Source organism: Taeniopygia guttata, chromosome 1 (genome assembly GCF_048771995.1).
Source record: "Taeniopygia guttata chromosome 1, bTaeGut7.mat, whole genome shotgun sequence".
Classification (NCBI taxonomy): Eukaryota; Metazoa; Chordata; class Aves; order Passeriformes; family Estrildidae; genus Taeniopygia; species Taeniopygia guttata.
In genome coordinates, this window is record NC_133024.1 from 25796422 (window position 1) to 25817954 (window position 21533).

The window sequence follows — 21533 nt, forward strand, 5'->3', positions numbered from 1 at the left end:
CCACCCTTCTAGCACTTTTTGTTTCAGTTTGAGTCAGGAAAAGCATGCAGAAAAACAGATCTAACTTCATTAGCACAATTCCTGTTCATTGGAATTGAAAACTCTTGAAATTGTTGTATGTGGAGAAGAAGAGTTCAGTTGTTTTCATGTTGCATCAGGAAAGTCCTGAAAGTGCTCAGTTCAGATTCTGGCTTCTGTGTGGTCTCTGATCCCATCATATTGAAGAGTTTTTTTGCAGTCACTTGTTCTCCCCCTGACATCCTTTCTGGCATCTCTGGTTATACTGAAGGCCTCATACATTTTACTAAAACTCAGGTAAAATCTTGCAGAAGGTACCTTTATTTTCTTCACTCAGCAGATCTGATTGGGTTGTGTAACTGTAACTCTCTTTTTCTAGTGTTGCCTTTTATAGACACATCAATATTAATTCTTTCAATTACAGCAATTTTAAAAACCCAACAGATGTGTTTTTAGGTTTGCTGTCCTACTGTGTTAACACAGACAGGTCTGCTTTCCTCCTGTACCCAAAATACTGAATTGTATTAATGTGATTACCCAGAACAATTCCCCACCAACTGTCTCTTTTAATAAAGTCCATGTTTAAATTTGGAAATTCTTCTTTTGGCTGTTTCTGAATAAGATGCTGTCCAGTATGCCTTATTATTAGTGCTGTAGGTGCATACTGGCATAGCTGAGTATCGTGGCTACTGTATTTTTTTTTTCCCTGAAAATGTTCCTTGATGTTCATAAATTATTAAGGTCAGTTCAGACATTATTATGAAACAGATGCAGGTCCATTAAAACCTTGTTAAAGGTGTTATCATATTTCTTTGCACATGTAATTAATTCAGGTTTGACTTACTGCTTCAGGGGAAGGTGAAGTCATTGCTGAAGGATGCAGTAGTAAAGTCCCCTGGGTTTGAATTTTGTGAGTTGAATCAGTGTCTTTTTTGCCTGGTGAAAGATGGTAAGAATTTGCAGTTTAGGGACTAAAAGTCTTGGATTCTTCATGGACAAGACATCAGCTTGGCCTGGTGAGATCTGGCAGTGGTATGCACTTACTTTTTTTTTTTTTTTTTTTTCCCCTTCAAAGATGGCACTAGTCAGTTGTTTTTTTCACCCAAAGACTGTTTTCTGCAGGATTTAGACCTTAGTGTGTTAATCCACTTTTTGGAGGATAACAGGAGAGAATGGTTTCTGGTGTTTTCAGAATGCTTGTATTTCCATATATCCCCATCTGGAAGAAGACTGTCACAGTCAAGATGCCCTCTGTTACCTGAGGATGAAGAGGATTTGGATACCACTCAAAATCTCCAGCAGAGTAGAAGAAACTATTAAAAGTCCTACTCCCACTAGATGAAAAATAATATTTTCTAGTGATTGACACTAAGAAATATTATTCAATCTCTCAATGTTGCTGAAAACTCAAAGAGTTGGTTTTATTTATTGGTCCCTTGTAAGTATCTGTTTAAGCTGTTTGAGTGCATTATTCAGGAGATTGTACTTTAAACCTATTTTGGAAGTATCTGTGGGGATCTGCAGCTGTCTTATCAATGCAGAGAAAGTGCTTTACATCAGCTCTCAGATGAGGTGTCCAGAGTGAGATGTGCTTATTTAAAAGCATTTTTCTCCTTTTTTTATTTCAACTGATGTCTGAAGGTCACTGTGCCCCTGCAAGTTGCATCACCAAGATTTTCTGCTAGGAAGTTTTAGGGAAAGTGGACTGTTGAGGAGAGAAAGTTGTCTGCTCTTCAGATCAGCACTTAACAAGATTTTGACTTGAAAAATTTGATTTTTTAACTCTCCTGGTTGCCAGGTTTTATTTAAAATTGATCTTTACACTTATTGTTTACTGTGCTTTAACTCTGAATAAGATTTCATCATTTTGAATAAATCAAGGCTTCCCTCCATCTCCTGCATTGACATTGTTTTATAGTGTCCGTATGTTGCTGATAGATATGTCAAAAGCAAGATTTAAGTGACTGAAAGACTGAAAAAATAACAACAGAATGACATTTACCTTTAGAGATGATATCCTGTGACAGTATTTAGATTTGGTCTGACTTAGAGATTCCAAAATACTGCATGGCTAACTCTTGGTGGGACATTGTTTATTGCTAACACTTTTACCTTCAATGCAAAGCTCTGTAAAACTCTCCTTTGTGTGAGATGAATCCCTGTGTCTCTGGCATGAAAGAGAAACCTAGCTGACTCTTAGAAGTACGTGTTTCATGGTTAATTCATGGTGTGATAGATGTGTTTTAAGTGAATTTCCTTAAAGGGAAGCTGTAGCTGGACATCCAGGCATTGTTTGCTGTGAGCTATTGTCAGCCTGGGCACCAGCAGTCAACAAATGTAGTTCAGTTAATTTCAGTTTGAGCACTGTAAATACCATTTGGCTCTAAGTTAGAGGAAAAGCAAAGCTCAAATAGGGAAGTGTTCTAAAAGAAAACCACGAAGGTGGTGTTTTTCTTATCCAACAAGCATAAAAGACAGAATGATCTTAATTTAGTTACTGTGACGCTTCACATTCCACAGCCTAATTGCTTTGTAGTATGCCAGTACCATAACCCTTAAGAGCAACATCCCTCCTCAGTGGCAGCAGAGGGTAGGGGTGGAAGAGAGCAAAGCTTCAATGGGTAATGCTACACTTTTTTGAAAGGACGCTGTTTATCATAAGAGAAAAAAATACCCAAGACTACTGTGATAAATGATCACAGATTTTTGAGATGTCTTAGCTGATGGAAGTGACACAGCAGCTGCTTGATTACTTAGAGAGTTGGTGATCTCAGAGGGATGTCTTAGTGTGGGGAGTGGACAATGGTTGTGTAATGGTGTGTGTGAAAAGGCCTATCAGTGGTTTTATGACAGTGATGAAAAAAATAGGATACTCATCCAGATCCTTTCTTCTGCTTTCACTTTTTGCTTTATTTGGTAGGCTTGAATACTGGGGAGATATATATACAGTGTGTGAAGCATCTAATGGAAGTGAAAATAAGCATTGGTAGAATTTTACCATTTAATATATTAGTTCACAGATAAAAATTGCATAGCAATGATGAAAAAAACAGAAAATAGGGTGAGGGGGGTTTTCTTCAGTGGAAAGAACCTTTTGCTGAAGAAATGGTTACTCATGTCCTAAACTAGTATAGAAAAATCATACTGAAAAAGTTGAGAGTCTTATTTGATGTTATCTGGAAGTGTAACCTGAATGACTATTTCAAAAGCACCTTTAATACTTTGTTCTTTCCTTGAATCACTGGTGCTGTCTGTGAGCTAAATCTGGCAGGGGTGACAATGTGAGGAATTCCTTGCATGTGATTTTATATATGTTGCCATATATGTCAGAGTCATGACCTTTTGTGCCATTTGATGTTATGGTGGAGAAAAGTGAAGTGAAAATAGAGTAGTTAGAAATAGTTGTCTTGTCGCAGGCAGCCTGGTAAGTGGTGGTAAGTAACTCAAAGGATACTTCATGGAATATATATATTTTAAACGCATCATATTTGGTATGTCTTGACTTTTTCTTCATTTATGATGCTGTATTACTCATGGGCTTTTAAGTACTGAATGTGGGACTTTAAATAAAGGTTCAGTCCTTTATAAGGACCTCTTTGCTCATACAAGAACAAGACTGAAGCAGTTTGTGATGTAGGAGTTGGTAGTGCTAATGGTTTTCATGCTGCAGATAATTGACTGAGGTCTGTTTATGAGCAAGGATCTCTTCTCATGGTGCAGCTGGGAGTTTTTGCTTGAATGCATCCAAGCTTGTACAGCAAGCTGTCCTCATAGGGCATCTCTGCCCAGGGATGGCTGAGATGCTAAACCAGACAGGGCTGCTTACACTAGAATCAAGTGATGTCAGCTGAGGCCCTCAGACTACACTCTTGGGCTGTCTTACGGCCTTTCTTTCTGTAGCTATTTTCTGCTTTTCCCAATTTATGGGTCTCAGTTATCTCAAAGCTGTCTTCTGAAGGACAGCTTTCTTACTCAAGCTGTGTTGGCTGTGACTGAATACAAATGAAATCTGCTGTATGTTTTGGTACTAATTTCTTGTGAGCTTTAAAAAAAGTTTTACATTGTTTTGCTTTGAATGAGAGGTATCATTTCCTATTTCTGTAGCATTATTGACACCTAAGAAGAAAGTACAAGGCTTAGCAAAGGGAAATGGAAAACACCCCATCCTTTTCTTACCTCTAAGTAAGATAAATAAGAACTTTGGAAGTTAGAAGACTAGCTAAGAATCCATCTGCCTTTTTGTCCTTGCAGTATACATGAAGCTCACGATCTGGACCTGCTATGACTGACCCAGACGTCCTCACTGAGGTCCCAGCAGCTCTCAAACGTCTTGCCAAATATGTGGTGCGTGGCTTTTATGGCATCGAGCATGCTTTGGCTCTGGACATCCTCATCAGGAACCCCTGTGTGAAGGAGGAGGACATGCTGGAGCTCCTGAAGTTTGACAGGAAGCAGCTGAGGGCTGTCCTCAACACCCTCAAGGGTGACAAGTTCATCAAATGCAGGATGAGGGTTGAGACAGCTCCCGATGGCAAGACCACACGCCACAACTATTACTTCATCAACTACCGCCTGCTTGTCAACGTGGTCAAGTACAAGCTGGACCACATGCGCCGCAGGATCGAGACCGACGAGAGAGACTCCACCAACCGCGCCTCTTTTAAATGCCCCATCTGCTTCAGCACTTTCACAGATCTGGAGGCCAACCAGCTGTTTGACCCCAGGACAGGTAAGGGTACAGCTAACAGACTGCTCTTGCTGTCTCCTGTGGCTCTAAGTGCTGGACTTTAGGGAAAATTTTCTTTGAGCTTGGCCAGGGCTAGAGGGCACTCTATTTCTGCAGGTGGTAAATGTTTGAGCAAAACACAAAAAGAGTGTATACAGATTTATACAGACGAAGAGGAATCTTGGTGAAATGCTTTTGAGTAACAAGCAGTAAAGAAATGGAAGTCTTATTGAAGTCACACTCAAGGGTGAATAACGCAATCTGTCCTTGTTGGAAGCTGATGGCTTTTCAGTATAACCTGGTCTTGCCAGTAAACTGTCCAGATAGTTTGCAGAGAGGGTATATGTAGAGTTGGTTTTAGTTGGTCATGCAAGAAGTGAGTTGTTACTGTTTAATATTCTCTAGTTTAGTGCATTATACTGCACAACCTTGTTTCCCAGTGCAAAGCAGTCTCACAAAAGTTAAAAGAAATTAATTAAAGTCTTGTCTGTGGTTGGGAGTAAACAAGATTCTTATTCATGTCTAAGTCTCAGTGGAAGTGTGTATCTGTCTCATGCATATGAAATGAGAGTCTTTCTTGGGTGTCATTGTCTACTTTGTGCTTCTGTGCCAGGGAATAAAAGGAAGCACACCTGCACCCGATGAGACTGTTTTACTAGTCTAATCTGGGATTATTTTGGGGGAAGGCGGGGGGGGGGGGCGTTATGTGTTAATTTACTTTTTAATTTTTTTCTTTGGAATTCTGTGTCCTGATTTTACTTTTTCAGAAAAGTAAGAGGATAGAAGTTAGGAGAGCTCTTGGATACGTTTAAGTATGATGTTTTGTGTCAGTTAACAGAATGAGAAGCTGTAAATTTTATTGTTTAGCAACACTGAATCTTTTAATCTGGGGTTATTGATGTTTAATCTGCCAAGTGGAAACACCCAAGAAATGTTCAGCCTCTCATTTTCCCTTTTTCCTGCCTCCAAAGTTAAAAAGCTGTGAAACTCCTTTTATTTGAGCAACCATGAAAATATTACTTAGTACTAGGGAAGCAGAATCCACTAAGTAACAGCTGTTGATGAAATCCAGTGCAGCTCACTGAGTAGAAATTGCTTCCTTGTAGAGCACCAAACCAGCAGTGCCAGCACAGAATTTCTGTGCTCACCACTGAGCGCAGAAACTCTACGTGCCCTCCACAATTAATGGTTATCTGTGGTGGCTACAGTTGTGTATGTTGGCTGAAAGGAAATGGTGCTTTTGCAGTTTGTATTGGTAAGGAGAGAGTAGAGAACCAACACATGCAGTGGGGAGTGTGAGACACTGATCGCATGGGGACCTGTAGCACTTAGCAAAGGCCTGTGGCCATTGCCTCCCAGCCTGTGTGGGCACTGAGTTCTGAGAGCAAAGAACTGCCTGTCAGGGAGGTGCTGAAAATAATAATGCTGGGATTTGGCTTTGATACCAAGGCCTGTGCTCCAGGAACTGATAAGGTCAACCAAGGGTCTGCCTGCAGTACCGGCACTGGCTGTGTCCCCAGTGTGAAGTCACTCACTGGCACATGGAGTGTTTTATGTTCTGATGGAGGAAAAGGCTGAGTGCTGTTTTCTCAGCAATTCCCAGGAGTTCTGTCAGTATTTGTGCAAATAACAAGATTGTCAGTTTGCCTCCACGTACTTTCAGTAAGAACATACCTGCATAGAATTTACGTATATTCTGTTTCTCCTTATATTATTTTTGAGTAAATGATAGCTTCATCTAGATAATGCACAATGATACTGCTGTATGTCTGCTTTATATTGAGTGGAATGTGTCTCCATATTTCTTGATGCTCTGAATTCTCTATCAGAAAAGACCTGAGAGACCCCTAGGTCTTTCACAGAGGAAGCTCATGAGGTCAAGGCATGCAAAGAAAAAGGTTTATTAGACAGTGAAGAGCTGTGCTTTTCCAAGAATGTCTTTAGCTCCTGTCAGTGCTAAAGATAAACCTTTCCCACTCATGGAAAGTTGTGGCAGTACAACTGCTGAAGGGTAGCTGAGAGCCACATAGCTTCAGTCACAGTTGACCTGAACTGTTCTTAGACTGCAGCTATGTTGATAAAACTTTGTGAATTAAAAGGCCTGCAGGGCCAAAATCTCTCAATCAGTGGAGCAGGTAGGACATGGAAGGCATTCTCTGCACCAATCTGGACCAAGCTGCACTTAAATTGAGAGTATTTTGTTTAAAGATACCCTCTTTCACAGCCTGTCTTTTGTCCTTGTCATTCAGAGAGGGGTGTGATTTAGATGTCTTGTGTTTTCATCTGTTCTGCTTTTCTCTTTCCTATCTACAACTCAAATGCAAACTCTCGGCAATTGCAGAATTGGAAGAGTTGCTCTTAACGCTTCCTTATTAGCATGGGTGAAGAGGTTTCCAGAGCCACTCCATGACTCTGGTCATTATACTGGAATTTGTGAATTAAGAGTGCTTATAAAGAGCCTGTTCATAATTTGGATCTGTAGAGCTCTTTAGTTTTTATCACAGCATCTGTGTCTAGCTCTTGGATTTGGCAGACCTTTGTTTCTTATGGGTCAAGTAGCTCTCTTTTGGCTCTTTTCTTTACTCCATCTCTGAATAATGTTGGAATAAACCTAAGTGTGTATTTTTTAATCAGAAAATGTGATTATTGATGGTGTTGGAAGGTAGGCATGAGTCTGCTGAGAAAAAATAATTGATAATGAGAAGGCTTTGTTTTCAGGACATGTAGGTGTGGATGTGCTTTGACTGCTGTTCAATTAACTTGGAAAAAATATTTTGAACAAAGTAGTGTGCTTGCCACTACAGTAGTTTTAAATGTAGATTTTAAATAGTAGAAGTGTTACTTTTAGAGTGTGTTCCCTCTGGTTTTAAAAGCATTGTAAGATTTTTTTTCTCCATCCCTTTTTCTACCATTAAATGTCTCAACCCAAAAAAGCCTCCAAAGACTTGCTGTGTTGTCAAAGGTTGAATAACTTATCTAGTACTTGAAGGAAGTTCAAGAACAGGATGTGTGACAGTGAAAGTCAAGATGATGCCAAAAACTGGAGTTTTTCTGCTGCTTCAACTCACAAGGCGATCTTCTGAAAAGTGGAAAGAAATGCCTGCTGTGTTGAAGGAGTTGCTTGGTTGGGTGACCAGTGAGTTGAGTGTCTGTTAACTCTGAGCATGGCATGCCCAGGTCAGGAGTTTTAGCCCCATCTGTTCTACAGGAGGAGCTTGAGCAGATCTCTAGGTGTCACACTTTCTCCTCAGTGGTGTTTTTCACTGTTGCCTCCAAAGAAGCTATATCAGTAACCCCTAGTTTTACAGGCAAACAGTGTGAACACAGCATGATTTTATTGTGCAGAAGTTTGCAATGGAAGCTTGTAGCAAACCTTAGAAAAACTTTCTGATTGAAGAGTTTGCCTATGGATGGGAATTGGTGCAGACTGGGTTGTTACAGGCTGAGCAACCACTTCTGTGAGTGTTTTGAAATCTACAGGAGAGAAAACAATAATGCTGATGAATGAAAAGTCTTTACTTCTAGCTTTGTTTTCCAGATAGGATGACTGAGAGAGGAAAAAGATAGTTGTTTTCCTGGAATACCCTACTATGAGCACTTGGTCCTTGCCTTTCCCTTGTTCCATCATCTGCTGTCTGACTGTACTCTGGTATTTCATCACTCCTCATTGTGCACATGAATTTGCAGCTGCTGCTGTGATGAACGCTTATGGAGGTGGAAAGTTTCAGCTATTCCCCTGAACAAGATAAAGGCTGTCTCTTGAGGCAGGGGGTGTACAAGGAAATAGTTTAGTTGAGGAGCAGTAAAGCCATCTGTTAGATGTGTGATGTGAATAACACTGCTGAACTCTGTCTACTGCCAACCCTGGGCCAAAAGTGGAAACTGGCGTAAGGGAACATTGGGTTTTCCTGTTTCACCTAAAGATAGGATGTTGTATTAGTCTCTTTAACCTATGGGAAGAATGTTCTTCTCTGTGCTTTTAATGTGGAAACTGCAGAAATTTGGCTTCTGCAGGTCAATCCCTTGAATTGCAGATCAACCTAAACAACTCGATACCATTTTGTGGACTGGATGTTTGGAGAATTGAACCCAAATGCCCACGTGCGTGCAGTGGCGTGCGGGGGAAGCACGGGAGGAGCTGCATTTCTCACCCGGTAGAGGGCTCTGTCTTTTCTCTCTACAGATGGGCTTGGCTTGCTTAATCCATAGAATGTCACAACACTGGAAATTATGTTCATGGATGTGTGTTTCTGTAGCGTGATTAATTGGATCTGGCCGGAGAACGTCTCTAATGTATCCTATTCTCAAACCTTAATTATATTTGTAAATCTAGTGTGGTGTTGGAGTTCTGTCAAATTCAAGGTCAGTTTGAAAGAAAGTATGTGACTAGAAAATGCAGAAGGTAGAATGAGTTGGAAGTGAAGGAGTGGCAGAAATGAGATTCTGCAGTGCATAACACCAGTATTCAGCCCTGGATTTTCTGAGGTATTCTAAATACCAGACTGTTAGGATACTCACCAGTGCAGAAAGTGAATTTGATGTTAGAAAGTGTAAGGCTAGATGAAGTCGTTCTTCCACTACTCTCTACCACCTTCACAATATAATTTTTACCCAGTTATGAATTTCTTTCACTTCTCTTACTGTGAAGAAAAATACAGATGTTACCAGTATGTTGTAATTACAGTTGATCTCTCACGTCCATCTATACATTGTGTCCTCACCCTAATATTCAATTAGATAAGGTGTGAATAGTAGTGGAATGAAATGGATGGAAGACAAGTGGGTAATGTGAATCAGAAAGGTGATGCTTGTTGGGATAGTCTTAATCACAGTGGTAATCACTGAAATATTTTGTTGTTTTTTGAAATTGCAGCAGTTAATTACTTGTCTGCTCTTCATCCTCCCACAGTTTGCTCTTGGTTTGGTGGGTGATTTTGTGGGGATGTCTCGCATCCCCACAAATGCACTGTAATGGTAACATACTGTGTATGCCTTTTTTATTCTGTGTACCGATAAGAAATTTAATTTGGTAAGAACAAATTGAAGGTGACAATATCAGTTTTCTAGAAAGAAAGACAGCACCTTGAATATAATTTTAACCCACTTGTTTTACTGTCAGCCTCTCACATGTCCTTTGTGTACTTTCTAACAGAATTGCACATAACACATTCAGAGACTGGTTTTGTGCACCTGTCACAAGGCACTTAATATCACATTCAGGCAGCTTGTGTGCAGCTGAGCACTTGTATGGTTTGGGCCCTGTTTCTGAGATTAGAAATTTGACTAGTCTTTCATTTTTTTGCTTTGGTCTTGTGTGCTGACTTCTGGAGCTACTGCCTTTTCTCCTGAGTGCTCAGCTCCTCACTTCATCCCCAGTGAGCTGCTCAGAACACATCTGTCTTCTCATCTTCTTTTGAATGCCACTTCCTCAGGCAAGTTCTATGTTGGCTTCAAAAGTTCCTCATCTGATTCAAATTACTTTTGAGCCTGTCCTATCTATTTTGTTAATTTTCTATTATGCTTCTCTTTTTCCCTGCTTTTTTTGCCTTACCCTTTCTTCGGGAGCACTTGTGTCCATTTCTAGTGCATCTTTTTTATATTCTGTCTCTTCCAGCCACCAGAAAAAAAAATAAATCACATGGAGATATTTATTATATATATTCATACAATGTAGCCAGTCCGGTTTGATCTTTATGCTATTGTTTCTTGTCCTTTGAGTTCAATGATTTTCAGACATTCTGGATAGCTTTGCCTGCCATGTAGTTCCATGTATGTGGTAAGTGATGCTACTACTACAACAATTTACAGCTTTTAACCAGCCAAAATGAGGACTTGGCAAGTCTTAATGTAAATAGGCATACTAAAATTTGTCTTGAAAAAGAAAGGATTCAGAACAGTTCTCCTTTGAACAACTTCAAGCTGTGTGAAGTTGTGTGTTTTTGTTATCATTGTTAGCTTTCCAAGTGCATGAAAACCCATTAGTGTGATTTTCCTTGACTTTACAAGCACATTTTGTTTGTCTTTGCTGCCACTGAGAGCTTTTGGCAAACACCAGCAGAAGGAAAGTGTCCATGCTCTGTTTAGTTTTTCTATTTCTATTCAAATTCCTGGCAAAATCTCCAAGAGTATTCCTGTCAGCTTCACTCTGCTTCAGCTAGATAAGGTTTGGAGCCACAGGGAAAGGAAAACTGAGAAAAACATACCAGAATTAATGCATATTTTCCTCAAAGTAAGAATACTCTGTAGAGTGAGTTAAAGGTTGCATCTATAACTTGAACTCATTCTCTGTGAGTTGGGCACCCTGTCTGGAAAATAACCAGCTGGTCTAACCATGGATCTCTCAGCTTGATGGGGAAATAGGTGAAGGTAGGGTTAGAACCTGTGCTATGCAGAAGAGCAGCCAAGAGGATAAGCTGCTGCCTGTAGAATGCTGGCTGATCACTTCCCTGTATTCCACACTGACCTCTGGCTGGAATGCTTGTGGCTCTCAGACTAAAAAACCTATCTGATAAATGCATGCCCTGACTTACAATATTGATGCCTTTTTTGTTGTTGTTGTTTGTTTTATCTATGAAGGGCATTTTATTATTTGAAGTACAAGAAGTAATTGCCCTTCAAGTAGAGGTTATCACTTTAACTTCTCTTAGCTTTGCAAATTGAAATAGATTGCAGCAAGAAGATCTCTGTGAAATCTGTGAATATTGCTAAGCCATTTATAGTGATGAAAGCTGAACTGCAGCATTCCTTTCTTTTATTCTAGTGACTTGTTCTTTTGAAACTGCAGCCTTGGTAATTTTGTCTGTGAAGGGTGTTACTCTTTTAGGCATGGGCATCTGTAAGTCAGCTCTAGAGCTCATGGAGTCTCTCTGCTATTGCATGCAATTCAAGGGTATAGTATGTTGGCTCAGTTGGTATTTTGGTGTGGTCTTCTTGACTGAAAGAAAAAACCCCTATCTGTGGTTCCCACTAGGCTTAATTTGAATAGTGCCTCTGTCCAGTTGTGTTTTCTTGCCTTGGTATTTGGCTTAATTTATCCACAGTGGAACCAAAGGAAGAGCTCTGTCTGCTCAGAGCTGCTGAGGTTGGGCATATGAGCTGCAGCAGTATTAGCTTCTGGAGAGGAAGCAAGGATTCCTCTCTTCCAGTTTATAGTGAATACAGATTAAATCATCTGATGCTTCTGAATTAACAATAATTTGATATGTGTCTCATGCAGTCCAATTTTTGAATGTTTAATTTACCTTTTCAAGAGAAATGTCTTTGCCTAAAAATTGTAATTTTAATTGAATTGAGCTAAAAATGATCGGCACACTGAGATGAATGAGCAATGTGGTGTTCCTCTAAATAATATAAAGTTGTTCTTCAGGTGCTGATTTTTTTTTTAAACATTCAAGGTTAAATTGTTCCCCTTGTCTAACTGCAAATCCATCTCGTCAGGAAGGGGAAACTGTAGGGGAAACGAAGTATAGGTTAATGTCATTGTGAAATGCTGAAGGAAATCTGGTTGGTATCTTAAATTTTCTCAAGTTTACTGCCTAAATTTTGATCAAGAAATAACTACATATAGGGGCAGTTCTGTATACACATTGCAGTCTGTGATCAAGGTGCTATTTCACAGCTGAGTTACAGCACTGCTTTGCCCTTAGAGCACCTTGCATACCTCATTCTCCACTGATAACCTGCTGTGGCCCCCTGGCAGAGCTTATTAACTTGTATCCTTTACAGTGCTCTAGAGAAATGTATTTTAAACTGCTGACTGGGCCCCTGGACTGTCTTTGTATAGCTGTACTTGGTTCTCGGCCAGAAAAAAGCTGGTGTCTTCTTGACTTTCAATTTAAGATCAGAGTGATACAGCTGGGTGTGTTTTCTCCCAAAGTGCTGTCAGGGTACAAGCTGGAGGCTCAAGTGTGCCCATCCTGTACTGATATGTGTCTTCCAGAGCAAATTACAGGTCAGGCATGCAGCTTGAAGAAAGAAAATCTGTCAACCCATGTTCAGGTAAGCAATTCTGCCACTTGAGGAACGAGCTGTTTTACAGTCTAGAGTTATCAACGTTTTTTTGCTTGAACAATGTGAGATTTGGGAGTGCAGAAAAAGGAGAGTGGAAGTGCAGACAGATCATGGGATCTCAAGTGCAAGGCAGGATGTGCTTTGGAAGATAAGTAAACAGTCCAGTGTTCTGTGTTCCAGCTCAGCTGTGTTCTTCTGAGAGAGGCAACAATAACAAGAGGCATGAAACCTACTTGGTGTAGATTTGCACTTCAAAAGGATTGGCAAGGCTTTTAATTCTCTCTGCTAGGGATGGCCAGGAAGGGCATTTGATCAGAACGCAGCATCATGTCTTCATTGATTAAAAGAAATCTGGGTGTCAGAAGGGAACAGGCAGCTGCTTTGATGGAACAGGAGAAAGCTCAATAATACAAATCTGTTCTGAAAATGCCAGTCTAAAATTGCATCATGGAAGCATTTTCTCTCTTCACAGTCAAAAATTTTCTTCCTCTTGGGCTGTTTAATAATTTTATTCTTACTTTCTTGTTTCTTCTTGGGGACTTAATGTGAATTAACACAACTGGCTAATAATCACGTTCTTTGGTTGTGCTTACAGGTGGAGCTAAGGCAGGCTGTCTTTTCTGGATTCTTTTTGCTGTTAGTCTGAAACAATATGATCCAGTTTGCTGACTTCAGGCTAGGGAAAAGAGTTAAACTACTCTGCTTATGAAAACAACCCTGTTGACAAGTAGATAAATGCCTTTAATAGTTTTACTGCATGACTGGAGTATATAAACTCCTAGTGTCCAGGATTATGGGAATACTTGAATACTGTAGTTTTAAGTTGCAAAGAGATTAGCAACTTCTGAATGTAATTCAGTGGAGCTGAAAGAAGCGATACCTTTTTAATTTCCATAATAATTGCACTGAGCTGCTGAAACGGATTTAAAAGGCGTTTGTTTATCTACCCTGAAGCCTAAAAAGCAGTGAGGACAAGGATGTAACTTGACCATAAAAGACAAAACATTAGGTGATTTGTGAATCTTCACTCAAGTTGAAATGGAGAGATTGCAGTCTCAGTGGTTCTTCCTGCTCTGTGAACAAGATCACATGAATATATGATTATTGTTGGGAACAGAACACATTAATTTTAAAACTAAACAAAACCAAACAAAACTCATCTGAACATTCTTTTTGTATGAGAAGACAACAAAAGCTGTAATTAAATTGGCTGATCTGTGTGTCTGTGTAAAAATCTTGGTGTTAAAAATTCTTAAAAATGTCAGAGAAGCTGATGAAGGAGGAGGCAGTAATTCTCGCCTGCTGTATATGGTGCTCTATCAGCTAAAACTTTGGGAATCTTTTGGGTTCTGTGATTGACATGGTCCTTTTTTGCATTTTAAAGAATTTAACTCAAGGAAATCTGTGTGGTATCAAGACACAGTTGAGCTGCTTACTATCACCCAAATATTTTTATGTGATAACTGAACATTGCATGTCTATGCTGGAATGTTTTTGTTCAGGATTGAGTTTCTCAGTCCTGCATGTGGTCCTCCCTCTCAGCCATGGGTCTTGCCACTGGTAAATGCTTTGGTGATTCATCCTAATCTGCCTGGAGCTGGAAGTTAATGACCCACAAAAGCAGTAACTTGTAAAGCTGACAGGAACTTGATGCTTTCAGGCAATGAATGCTGCTGTGCTTCTCAGCAGTTTAGTATTTGATTCCAAAACATGATCCTGGTCATCATCCGAATCTGTAGTACTCATTCAGGAATTGGAGTGTTAAGGGTCTGCTGCCTTGTGTATTCTCAGGACTGCAGTGGTTACAGTCCAGTGAAGGGAAAACAGCTACAGTGGTGGAGTCAGAGAAGATGTGACTGAGCCTGAGTTTGACCTGCGCCCATCAACATGCAGCTTTTAGCTCCTCCTAAATGCTCCTTGGGTGACTGTGTTGTTTAGATACCAGAGCTTAAACTGGGCATGAGCTCCAGTATTCTTACGTGGCTTTATCACTTATTACTTAGGTTCTCTTTCTTCCAAATGGGAGAAATGTATAACACTGTTTCCTCACACTTGCTTGATTTGCCTGGTTAGACTGGCAGTTTTTGAAACAGAACTTTTTCTACCAAATATTTTTTGCAGGACTCTAGTTCTGTGCAATTCTGACCTTCTGTATATCCTGTGAGTAAGACCAATGCCTCATGAATACCAATGAGTCTCTGCTGGTCTTCAGCACTGGTCTGAAATTTTGTGTTTATATTTAATTCGATGACAAAATTATAAACAAATGTTTACAAATTTCTGAGGTTCTTCTGTCTTTTACTGCTCTCTTGGATTGAAAGAGACTTTGTTACCTTGTTAAATTAATCTTTTATACCGTGCTTCTCCCTCTTCAGAGTACAGGTAATGAGTTGTATCTCAGATTCAAGATCATTGGAGCACAGCTGCTCTTGCACCTGTAAAAGAAAGGAATAAGAGCTTGCTTCTTTTAACCCCTTTTTATTTGAATTTTAGTTTATTAGCTCACTTTTATTATCTCTGGTGCATTTCTAATAGCAAAATGACAATTTGCCTTGGAGTTGCGCCAATTCTGCTTGCTCTGATGGAAGCATTTATGGCACCAAGCATGAGTGCATGCTTAAGGAGAGGGAAAGCAAATGCAAGTAAACAGCACAGCAGGCTTGCTCTTTGAAACTCCCTGTGAGGGCTCAAAGATTTGCCATAAATGTCCGTATGTTTGTTTATAATCAGTTTTGAAAGAACATTAAGACCCTGTAAGCTACTGGATGCTGAAAGACAGGAAATCGGGTTTGGAAATCTGATAATTAATTTATGTAGTTGTTGTTTGTTTTCTTCTCAGATTGCTGCCTGCATCAGAATTTGTGCAATAAAACATTTTTAATATGTATTCACTGATTTTTTTTATTAAGGCTATATAAAGTCACTTTCTTTAATGCAATGGCAATGTTTGCTTACAAATACGCTGTACAATTTCATGGTGTCAAAACTTTGATTCCTCAACTTGTGATAGCTCTTCATTCTACTGTCAGCTGTAATGCAAAATCATTTAATATAATTTTTGATACGCCTTTTCAGGTTAGAGCAGTTAAAACTTGAAATTGATCTCTTAGTCAGAAGTTACTTTGTTTGAGAATATCCTGTGTGATACAGTTGCAGGCATAGGCACTCACTTGGATTGTCTGCATCAGTCTTTGCACGTGTTCCAGTATTGCAGAGTCTGAATGGTGATAGAAGATGCTGTTTTTATACCTATTCTGCCAATCCAAAGGTGCCTTTATGAGGCTCACAACCATCATCTGTAAGCTGTTTAGAAAGTAAAGTGCAGGTATGGAAAAAATAAATGGATGGTTTGAACTCGACACCATCTTGTTCACTAATGACAATTTATGTAATTCATAAAGACAGTTTTTCATTCCAGTTGTGTCTTCTGCCGAGGATTTGCCACCTTTTCCAATTTTGTCTTGTTAGTACATAGCATCTACCTTCAAAAGTCTACCTTCAAAAGTCTTTAGGAGAAAGTATGAAATTGAAGTGAACCAGGACAGACTCTTGAAATGCCTTCTAAGGCTAACAGTAAGCAATGATTTTTTCCTAAAAGTGGTGTTCTCCACCAGGTGTGCAATAATTTTGTGATTAATTTATCTGGATGAAGTTTCTGTAGTTTGCTGATAAGCATCCAGAACAGTTGAAGATCATCTCTTCTCCCAAACAAAATAGATTTCTCCCTGTTTTTCTCATTTTCCTTTATCTTATCTCATTATCCTTCTCTAAAACTAAAAATTCACCTCACTTTTTTTTTCCTCTTATAATTCGTAATCCTGATCAGTTCCCTCTTTATGGGTAAATTCTTTTCCATACTTTAGCCTTCACCAATATCCAGTTTCCTGAATGTGTTCTGGAGTATAACCCCTAACAAAATGGGCTGAGTCTCAGCTGTCCTCCACCCTTCCCCAGTCCTGAATTCCAGTCACTAGATCTCTGCCATCATAGTTGTTATTTTCCTCTGCATTAACTCCAGGTAAATGCTATTCCTCACTGAGCTGCAAGAGATTAGATAATATCTTTGGAAGTAGGAAAGAGGAGAAAAAGCCATCTGCAGCACACTCCAAAGTGGGATGCATGCAAAACAATCCATGATGGTGGGAGGAATACTCAGAAAATATTCTTGTAACATCAATAAAAATCTTCTAAAACAGTTTTGCATCTTTTGCTTGTTCCTAATTCTATTTTTGTGTATGCTTTATAATATATAGAATATTATTACATATAAGTAAATATTCTTACAGTTTGCTCAAAAGTTTTTTTTTACTGATGGGATGTGCAATCAAAAAAGTCATCTGGAGCTTCCAATTTCCTCTTCTCTTCCAGAGACAACTTCCAGTCCCTTGCCCATGTCAGGATGTTATTATGGAAGTTTTTATAATCCTTATTTTTTTAATCCAGAGCATTATGATTTTGTTACTTGAGAATTAAATCACACTCTTGGTTTGTTTATAAAATTGAAAGGCAGTGTTTTGTGCTCTTGAGAAGGCTTGCCTGGATTTTAATAAAGCACCTTGATCTCTGGCTGACTGCTTTTGTCAAAAATCTGAATGTTTCTTCTTCCTTCCACTGGAATCTTTTGTCTGGCTTTCCTTGACCCTGAAATAGACTCCTTATACGTGCTGAATACGCTGCTGTGAAATTGAGATTTCTCTGGCATCTTTAACCTGTCTCACGTGTTTCTGTGCATCCCTTTGGACGTGCATCAGATAAAAAGGATTGCTGTGACTCTTACATGATGAACAGGCTGAAAGGTAGTCCTTGAAGCACACAGAAGAGGATGCCACTAACTTTGTAGTGCTGTTCTACATCTTCTTCCCAAAGAGAATTGACACAATTGACAAAATTCCAGTTTGGGATTGCAGTGATAACAAGTGATTGCTTTTGTGCCTGCTTCCCGTTAAAAGCTCTTCTCTTCTTAATGCTGCAGGTTGCAGCTGAGCAAGGTTATGTGATTTGAGGTTTTGCTTTTGTTTTTATCCTTTGTTACCTTACTTTGTCATAGCTCTAAGGCTATGACATCCCTGAACATCCCTGTGTGTTCAAATGGAACCAGAACAAATTGCTTCATTCCTCAGGTTGTTTTGAGTGAGGAAAAATTATTTTGGAAATATCTATGAAAGTTGGAGCTTTTGGTTGAAAGAAAAGCCAGCAAAAGTGATAGGATCTTGGATTGTGTAAGTAAGGAAAGATGCTTATCTGTATAGGAAGATCATTTTTTGATGGAAACTTGCTCTGCAAAGAAGTGTGTTTAATATAGGAATAGAGAATACTCAGAAAACTGTTTTAGATTTTTGCAAAAATGTGTACATGCAAAAATTTATTCAGGATGCAAGGCAGAGTAAAAAGTCTATTGACATCAGACTCTAGAAGTTACTGCAGTGATGAACATGAAATATCTAAAAAGAGTTTTCTGGCTTGGGTTTAAGAATAGTGAAAAACTGGTATTTAAAAAATCAGAAAATTACCATTGTTAAGGTAGGGTTTTGACTTTTCTTCTGTACATAAGCATTTGACACAATCTTCATATGCCCTTCTCAGAAGAAATGCAAGATATTGTTTTTCTGCAAATGAGTTTTCTGCCCTGTATGCTGTATCAGATAGTGTATGTTTGTACTAAGCTGCTTTTTCATGTATAATGTTAAAATATGCTGGCATTCTTAGCAGCTAAATTAATTAAAAATAACTAATAATTGTGTCAGTAATGTTCTTCTCTGATGGCAATAATTGACAGTGTTACAGTGAGGTCTTGTGAAAGTATATATAAATGTGAATAAATTGCATGGGTAGGTGTATGATGTGTTCCTAATTGGAAATAACTTGGTGACAAACCTAGAAAGAGACTCTGAGTTCAGATTTCTAAATTATCATCCTCAGTGAAAACCTGAAAGGCTGGGATATTGTTATTTTCTTTCTGATGCCACTGTCTGAAACTGTAGAACCTTTCATCTGCCTGTGCTTCAAAATATGATATTTAGAGTGACACTATTCATTAGTTAATTCTGCTAAAGTAAAAGGAAAATGCAGCTCAGGAAACTGATGCAGATAACTCTTGTATTCTTTTGAAGACATTGGAAGGAAGCCAAGGTTAGCATCAACCATGGTTTTTAAAAAAAAAAAAAATTGCTTGCAGAACATTAGAAAATGTTCCAGTAATACAATTCAGTAAATGGGAGAGAGAGAAAAAGAGTGTCTTCCCAAACATGGGCACTGACACTAGGCAAGGTATTAATCTTTCTAATTTTGGGCATTTACAGAGCAGACATGAACACTTGAGGCAGAAGAAAACTGTAAACAGAGCATCCTTCTCTCTGCTACCAGTGAAGGGAGCCCTGCACAGCAGTAACTCCTATGTTCTTGTCTGGTTTTAAGTGTCCTAAGTTCTGTGAAAGTTCTGCCTGTCATGTGCACCGTGGGAATGCCAATTTCATTCTGTGACTCTGGAACACTTATTAAACTGGCATGAGCTAAAGCTAAGCTCACATATGGTCTGGTGTCTATTAAACTTCTGTGTAGAACAACCCAATTCAGAAGAGACATTGAGCTGTGCTACAAAAATAACGGGGTTTAGTTTTCTTCAAGAAAGCTATTCATTAATAAAACTTCTTGTTTGTGAAATCAAACTCTATCACTTAGGATAGTTTTGTGCTAGTCATTATTATTCAGCTGTGCTTTGTTTTGATTTACTAAAACCACAAGTAGCAACCAGGTCACAAATATCATGGCTCAGATTCTGTACAGTGTTTCAAGTATGAAGGTAAAATTCCTCATGTGTACTTTGTTGTCTTGAGCCCTGAAACCGCTTTAAAGTGTGAAAGATCAAGCATTTCACTGGTTTGGGTTTTGTAGTGGTCATTGCTTAAATGAATTCAAGTTGGATTAACCTCCCTTCTAGCTTTGAAATCAGCAGGTTCACTCTATCCAGTCTCCCAAAGGGAGCGTGTGTCTCAGCATACCTTGCAAGGGAGTGTGCTAGGAGCAAGAGAAAAGAAATGTGAGGATCGAGAATTTGTCATAGGAATCAACCTGCAGTTTTTTTACTCTGCTTTCAGCTTGCATGTGTTGGAGACTGGGAAAACAGGACAAGAGCATCAAGAGATGTTCAGTGCCAAGTCAGACATAAAATAACCTATTAAAGTAGAACACACGGCTGGGACTTGCACTTTAACAGGTTAGCAGATGGTCTGTCAGTCCATGTGTAAGGCACTGGTGCAAGTGTTTGCTACAGGCCCGGCAAGAAAGTCATTCATGTTCTGTGGGGTATTGATTAAAATATCAGTTATTGGAACTAAAAAGAAGGCAAGGGAGAATGGATAATCATATAGGCCTCCAGAAGAGTGTGCTTTCTGGGGCCTTTCAATTACTGTGACCCTGGCTCGTTGGCTTCCAGCATAAACATAGTCTAAAACTAGCAATCTGTTGATTAAAATGTACAGGAGAAAGCCTGAAACAAGAGATACAGCATTTGTGAACCAGAATGTTGATGCAGAATCAAATTTTCCAAGGAAAGATGTTGTTAACAATTCTATTTATTAAACAGCCCTTAGTGGTGGGAGGGAAGTTCTGTTTCAATTTTTCATACTTGGTTGTTAATTTTATGTTTGTGGCTTTAAAAACATGTGTTTCTTCTTTGAAAAGTAGATATAAAATAGGGAATGAGTATACAGTAAAAGTATCAACATTTCAGAATATGCTGAAGGTTATTTTCAGATGCAGTGTGGGGCTAGAAGAGATAGCCATGTCATCATCCTTCTCTGAAGCAGGGTAAATTTAACCTTCATGGTTGGCATATTCTGGGCTTCTTATCCTCAGTTTTTCATAATACCCTAACCTAAAGGGGTTTTTTACCCCGAATTAAAGCTGTGAGTAATCTTTTTATGTATGTGTGAAATGAAAGAAGAGTTTGTCACTGTTTTCATTACTGCAATACCTAAAATTTGATGTTCTCTACCACCACCTTCTTAAAACTAAACAGGTCTGTCTTTCCAATTTTTTCCTAATGAAACGTGTTAAGTTGTGTAATTTTGTTTATTCGGAATTTTTACAGTTGGTCCCTATCTTCAAGTATTGAATCTGAAGCTGCACCTGGTTTATCAGGAGGAGATATTCATAGGGGAGAATAAAGCAGGGTAGCATACTGTGGAGAGTAACAGTCATAGTCATGCACGACATAGTTATTAATATACATAGCAGCCAGATTTTCTCTTACTTTCCTTGCAGCACAACAAGTTTGGTTCCTGGCTTTGTCCTCTTATAAACCTGAGGTTCTTTGCAGTGTGCTGCCAAAACAATTACCCCCTTCTCCTTCTGGTTCACCCCCCTTCGTTTTTTCTTTCTTTTTTCTCTTCTTTCTGGTTTTTTCCCTAACTCAAGTCCTATATTTTCTACCAACCTCTACTGAATTTCTTTATATTCATTCCAAGCATTTCTCCATTTAGAATGGCAGTCTTGTCTCCTAAAGCACTGATAAGTCCTATTCTTTAACTTGTGAGCTAAATTCACAAAATTTAGTTGCCTGACACTCACTAGAAAATTCTAACTGTGATCAGGGCCTTGTTTCATTCCCACCTGATACCAAATTATTAATGCCTACTTACTGAGAATATTGAGAATATTTTTCAGTTGTACATCCTCCTTAATTGTCAGTTCACCTGTAGCCTTTCTCCCTGGTGAGGACAGTCCAGCATCAGTTTGCATCGCACCTAATACCTGTTCTTTAGTGTTTGTAATTATGTGA

At 39.0% G+C, this 21533-nt stretch overlaps 1 protein-coding gene across 2 annotated transcripts in view; it reads left to right on the top strand.

Moving 5' to 3' along the window:
* GTF2E1 (general transcription factor IIE subunit 1) overlaps positions 1 to 21533 on the top strand; it is a 48601-nt gene that overhangs the window by 3387 nt on the left and 23681 nt on the right. For both annotated transcript variants that reach the window (XM_002187360.7, XM_030266346.4), the window contains exon 2: positions 4270 to 4747. In XM_002187360.7, the coding sequence (XP_002187396.1) occupies positions 4300 to 4747 (448 nt within the window). In that variant the 5' untranslated portion in view covers positions 4270 to 4299. The remainder of the gene's footprint in view (positions 1 to 4269; positions 4748 to 21533) is intronic.